This window comes from Pogoniulus pusillus, chromosome 19, assembly GCF_015220805.1.
Source record: "Pogoniulus pusillus isolate bPogPus1 chromosome 19, bPogPus1.pri, whole genome shotgun sequence".
Taxonomy (NCBI): domain Eukaryota; kingdom Metazoa; phylum Chordata; class Aves; order Piciformes; family Lybiidae; genus Pogoniulus; species Pogoniulus pusillus.
Window position 1 is genome coordinate 11,120,211 of NC_087282.1, and position 6,000 is coordinate 11,126,210.

Below are 6,000 nucleotides of genomic sequence, written 5' to 3' on the forward strand. Positions count from 1 at the left end.
AAAGCCAAAGGGACACAGCACTCGCTCTCTTCATGCAGTTGTGGAATGGTTTGGGCTAAAGGGACCTTTAGAGGTCATCCAGTCCAACCCCCTGCAGTCAACAGGGACAGATTGCTTAGAGCCCAAACAACCTGACCTGCAATGGTGCCAGACATGGGGCATCTCCCATCTCTGGGCAACCTGGGCCAGGTTCTCACCACCCTCAGTGTCAAACATTTCTCCCTTCTCTCCAGTCTGAATCTCCCTCTTTGTCTTGTTCAAACCATCTCCCTTTGTCCTGTGACAATAGAGCCTGATCAAAAGTCTGTCCCCAGCTTTCTGATTGGTCCCTTGTCCTGAAAAGCCACCAGAAGGTCCCCTCATGCCCCCAACTCCTGGTGACAAGCATCAGGGTAGTGCTGCTGATCTCCCCAGAGCTTCACACACAGCCAGGAGGGAAGGTCTCTTGGTGAGCCATCAGCTCTGCAGTGTCAGGGCAGAAGATCAGGAGCTCCCAGGGGTTTGGAGGACAGAGGTGTCCTTGAATCTCGTGCAGGACACCAGAGTCATCAAAACTCCTGTCTCTGACACCAAGGGCTGGCTGAGGCCATTGCCTGCCTCCCGTCTCTGGTGGGGAACTGGGGCTCAGAGAGCAAACACAGCAACACCCCAGCTCAGAACCCCATCCCATTGCTCCCTGCCATCAGGCTCAGCCTCCCACTCACCCCAGGCACCCAAATTGTGCTGTAAGTGAGACAATAGAGTTTGTGGTGAGAGAGCCCTCCCCAGGCAGGTCCCCTCTGCTCCCCAGCTGAGCCCGGCGACGTTCCATCGCCACTGCAGAGCTGCTGCCCAGTTAAAGCTGCTTCTGCCACCCAACGGGGCTGAGATGGAGCAGTCCTGCTGAGAGCATCCCTCTGGGCCGCCTCTGCCTGGCAGCAGGAGGTTGCCCGCGGTGAGAGGGAGGAACGGAGAGATGCTGTTCGCGGCCAAGCCTCTGCAAGCAGCACTTGGGCCGCATAAAGCCGTCGTGCTGCATCCACAGTCAGGAGGAGCCTTAGAGCAGGAAGCGCCGGCAGCTGTTGGGGTGGGCTTTGTCCGGGGGCGGTGGGTGCTGAGCCAAGCTGCTGCCCTCGCAGGTATGCCATCGGCGTGGCTTACAAATCGGCGCCCAAGAACGAGTGGATCGGGAAGAACTCCTCCTCCTGGGTCTTCTCCCGCTGCAACAACAACTTTGTGGTGAGGCACAACAACAAGGAGATGCTGGTGGAGGTGCACCCGCAGATGAAGCGCCTGGGCGTCCTCCTGGATTACGACAACAACGCCCTCTCCTTCTACGACCCGGCCAACTCCCTGCACCTCCACACCTTCGAGGTCTCCTTCATCCTGCCCGTCTGCCCCACCTTCACCATCTGGAACAAGTCCTTGATGATCCTCTCGGGGCTGCCCGCCCCGGACTTCATCGACTACCCGGAGCAGCAGGAGTGTAACTGCAGGCCCCAGGAGTCCCCGTACGTGTCAGGCATGAAAACCTGCCACTAGGCTGCCCTCGCCCTGCCCGTGCCCCGCGCTGGCACCAGTGACGCCGGTGGGTGCCGGTGGCCAGAGCGCTCTGGCAGCCGTGCCCGGGAGCTGCTGCGTGGCCGAGGTGCTCCGGCAGGAGAGAGCCTCCCGACCCAGCTCCATCCCTCTCCAAGGGAAGAGCCTCTTGCCGTGGCTGAAAATAAACTCCCCTTGGCCAGCTGCACCCGTGGCCAGCGCAGCTCCTGCAGCTCCTTGGCGCTGCGCTCCCGAAGCAGGCGGTCACCTGGGTAGTTTTGTCTTCCTATGGGGGCTGGAGAGGCTGGGCCAGGGTTTTGGGTGATCTCCTGAGGTGCTGCTGTGCTCAGGGGATGTGTCCTGAGGTGATGGTGTGATCAGGATACATCTCTTGAGGTGCTGGTGTGGTCAAAGGACATCTCATGAGGTGCTGCTGTGGTCAGGGGATGTCTCCTGAGGTGATGATGTGGTCAAGGGGACATCTTGTGAGGTGCTGGTGTGGTCAGGGGACATCTTGTGAGGTGCTGGTGTGGTCAAGAGACATCTTGTGAGATGCTGTCGTGATCAGGGGACACCTTGTGAGGTGCTGTCATGGTCAGGGGAGATCTTGTGAGGTGCTGGTGTGGTCAAGAGACATCTTGTGAGATGCTGTCGTGGTCAGGGGACATCTTGTGAGGTGCTGCTGTGATCAGGGGACATGTCTTGCATCCCAGCAAGACACAGGTTGGAACAGGAGGAGCAGTTGGCATTCTGGAGCCCCTTGGTAGCTTGTCTGGAGGGCTAGGTGGGACCCAAGCAGCTTTTTCTGGGGAGGCCCTTCTGTTTGGCTGAAGTTGGGCAGGGTTCCTGCGGTGGCAAGTGATTGCATGGGCCCCTCGCTGCTGGCGAGTGCTGGCGTTGGCTATGTGATGAGTGGTGGTGGTGATGTGGCAGATGATGGTTTCTTGGTGGGTGGTGGCTATGTGGCAGGCAGTGGCTATGTGGTGGGTGGTGGTTACGTGGTGGATGGTCTGTGGGTGTGAGGGCAGCACTGAGAAGGATGGCTCCACTGCTCCTCCTGGCCATGAGTGTGCTCCTGGTGCTTGGCTGGCGTTGCAGACAGCTGCAGACCCTTGCCCCACTGTGTCTCCTCCTTTGGGAGCCCACCAGGACTCCGGGAGGCTGCCCCCCAACCCTTCAGCATCTTGCCTCTGGCACAGAGGCTTGGTAGATGGAGGATCCAGCTGTGTCCTAGCAGGTGCAGCTCCTGTAGAGCTCCATGAGTGCCGTGCCTGGTGTCCCTGCACAAAGCCACATCTTCCCCTGCTGAGCAGAGGCTCCAGCCCTGCCCAGAGACCATCCATGACCCCACAGCTTGGTTTGTTCTCTGCCACGGTGGTGTGAGCATAGAGCCTTCCTGTTTGCTCTCTGGTAAAGGACTGAGTTCACCCTGGGGCAGCCAGCTCTGGCCTATTGGGAGCTTTTGGCTGCCACCAGCGCTCCCAATACCCACAGGCACCAAGTCCCCTGGCCAAGCACTGGTTTCCACATGTGCTTTAAAGCCAGGAGAAGCTGGGCTGGGCACCATTGGTCCCTGTGTCCCAGGGAGCAAAGACCCAGTGTGGGCACCTGTAGACAGGGTCTGTGGCATAGTTCAAGACAGGTGGGCATGTGGACACCTCCTTCAGACCCACACAGGTGGCACAGCATGGTGGAGATGCTGGAGGAGGTCAGGCAGTATGGTGGCCCAGGATGGGCTGGTGAATGAGCTTTGGTCCATGGTTTGGAAAGCTCCTTCTGCCAGCTGTCAGATGCCTTGGTGGCATCGCGTGGGGACCTCCAGGCTCTGCCTCTCTGTTCTGGACCTTGCTGATTGAGAACTACCTCAGTGCCCAGCTGTGGAGGGGTAGGTGACAGCACTTCAAGCCATGTCCCACAGAGGCTGCAGGAGAGGAGCCAGCTGACCTTGTCCAAGCGTGGGTGCTCCCCACCAGCAGCCTGGGGACACTGCTAGTTCGGTCTGGTAGTGACAGCAGCCAGGAGATGGCTTTGTCCAGGGAGAGTGTGACCAGAAGAGCCTGTTCCTCAGCCCAGCGTCCCTCAGCTTTGCCTGGGTGACAGCTTGGGGACTGCCTGCCTAGTGCTGGGGTGGCACCTGCAGGGAAGGGTCCTGCCACTTGAGCTGCCCAGCTGAGTTTAGGTTTCCCTCTGGTCCAGGCTGCTTCCCCACAGGACTTGGCAGGGCTTGGGTGGGCACTGTGGCTCTCCTTAGCAACTCCATTTGCTTCTCATGTGCCCACAGCAGGTGGGTACAGCAGGGTCCCGCTGGCCCTTCCTTCCCAGGGCCAGGCACACCAGCACAGGTGCTCTGGGAGAAGCAGCTGCCAGTTTCAGCCAGAGGCTTTCAGAGCCATGCAGGGCTCTCACCAAAGCCCCTTTCCCATGTGCTGCCCCTCAGGGGCTGCCCCAAGACAGACCCCAGACAGACCCAAGCACTGGAGATGCCCTGGGTGCCCAGCTTCCCGCTGGCACTGGCACCACGTTGGTGGCATGTGGACAGAGGACTCAGTCCCCCACAAGAGGTATTTTCCTGCTGTTTGCACCTGATGAAATTGCACTAATTACAGCGGGACCCCCAGGGACTCTCCTGGGGACCCCCCAGCCTCCCACACATGCCTTGTCCCAGGGCCAGGCAGGAGGACACAGAGGGGAGTTCACATGGCCATGTCCCCAGGGGACCCCCTGAGCTGGCAGTCCTGGGGGATGGGAGCCCCCAGCCACCCACCTTTCCCTCTCCTGGTTTTGGCAAAACAAAACTCCCCCAAGGAGGTGGGAGAAGCAGCCCCCACTCTGGTCCCCTCTGCCCCCTGCCCAGGAGGGAGTGACCCTCCTCGTGTGTGACACACAGCAGCAGCTTCGCTCTGTCCAAGCCCCCACAGGGTCACGAATGAGCACATTCCCCACAGGGCCCAGGACACGGGTTGGGGGTTGGGGGGGGGTCCCAGTGGGGCTGGGTGCTGCTACTGCCTCCCCTGCTCCAGGTCACTCCTTTGTACAGACTTGGGATGCGGTAGGTCCTGGTACCCTCGGGCCCTCCTCCCCGCCTCTGTGACATGCCCCTCTGGTTCTGCTCTGGGGAGGGTTGGGAATCTTCCTGCTCTGGTTTGTCCCTTCTTTTGGTGGGGTTTTTTTTGCAACTCCTTTGTTAATGTGTACATATATATATATATATAAAATATAATATAATATATCTGCTGCCCATGCCTGTGTGTGGCACTGCGGTGGGGGACAGCCCCGCTCCTGGGGTGCTCTGCTGCTGTTCTCCACACCTCCAGAACACAGCCCCCAGGGTTACCAAGCGCTGAGTGTAGCACTGAATCAGCACCCCAGGAGGAGAGGACTTCAGATCTTGCCCCTCGGCGTGAGGACGAGGAGCAGTGGATGGAAGCTGCAGCAGAGGAGGTTCCACCTCAACACAAGGGGGAACTTCTTTAAGGGTTACAGAACACTGGAACAGGCTGCCCAGAGAGGTTGTGGAGTCTACTCCTCTGGAGACTTTCAAGGCCTATCTGGATGTGTTCCTGTGTGACCTGAGCTAGATTGTGTGGTCCTGCTCTGGCAGGACTTACTGATCTCTTTGGGTCTCTACCAACCCCTGACATCCTGTGAGCCTGTGACATGAAGCTGAGCCAAGCACCTGGGGCACAGCAGGCTCTGGGGGCAGCTCATCAGGGGGTGATGCTTCATGTCACAGTTGCTCCAGAAGACCTCAGATGTGTCCCTAGCTCCTGCAGCTGCATGGACACAGGTTACCATCCACCTTGTGGTGGGTGCAGCCCAGAGCCTGGGTGGGTGGCAGATCACTCAGGATGCCACAACCCCATCAAAACCAGTCCCTACATGCACTCTGCACCCTGGGGAAGAGGCAGCAGCAGAGCCCAGGGCCTGCCTTGCCAAGGGGAAGCAAGGACACAGAAGCCCACAGAAGGTGGAGCCCGTCTTGGTGAGTGGAGGTGCCTGAAACGGTCACTGAGTGGGAAGCAGTGGTGCAGCCCTGCAGATCCCACGTGCTGTGCTCTGTCCCTTTGCTCAGGGCTTTTCCCATGAAACACTGACCCCAACACATGGAACCTGCCCATGTGGGACAAGCTGGTGGTGTTGGCACCATCTCAGAGCTCTGCCATTGCTGACAAGCTGTAACAAGCTACTGAGTGGGGTGTGAGGTTAATGCTCCTGCTTCTTCCAGACAGCATCATTAGTGGGAAGACCCCACTGAGGCAGAGCCCCACAACGAGCTCTTGCTGCAGCCTCAAGGGCTCCAGACCTGGCATTCCCTGACCTGGAGCTGGCAGGGCACAGCAGGACAGCTCCATCAGCAGCTTGTTGGGTGATTGTCCCAACCCTGACCCTAACCCCTTTGCCCACGCTCTTGCTGCTCTGCTCCACCAGCTTCACAGCCTTTTCAGACTTCCTGCTCTGTCTTTGCCAGCACTCTGCCAACCT

The 6,000-nt window shown here is 59.2% G+C and overlaps 1 protein-coding gene across 3 annotated transcripts in view; it reads left to right on the forward strand.

Annotated features, from left to right (window-relative positions):
* MID2 (midline 2) overlaps positions 1-4,747 on the forward strand; it is a 79,515-nt gene extending 74,768 nt beyond the window's left edge. For all 3 annotated transcript variants that reach the window (XM_064159225.1, XM_064159226.1, XM_064159228.1), the window contains exon 10: positions 1,119-4,747. In XM_064159225.1, coding sequence (XP_064015295.1) covers positions 1,119-1,521 — 403 coding nt within the window. In that variant the 3' untranslated portion in view covers positions 1,522-4,747. The remainder of the gene's footprint in view (positions 1-1,118) is intronic.
* The last annotated feature ends 1,253 nt before the right edge of the window (positions 4,748-6,000 follow it).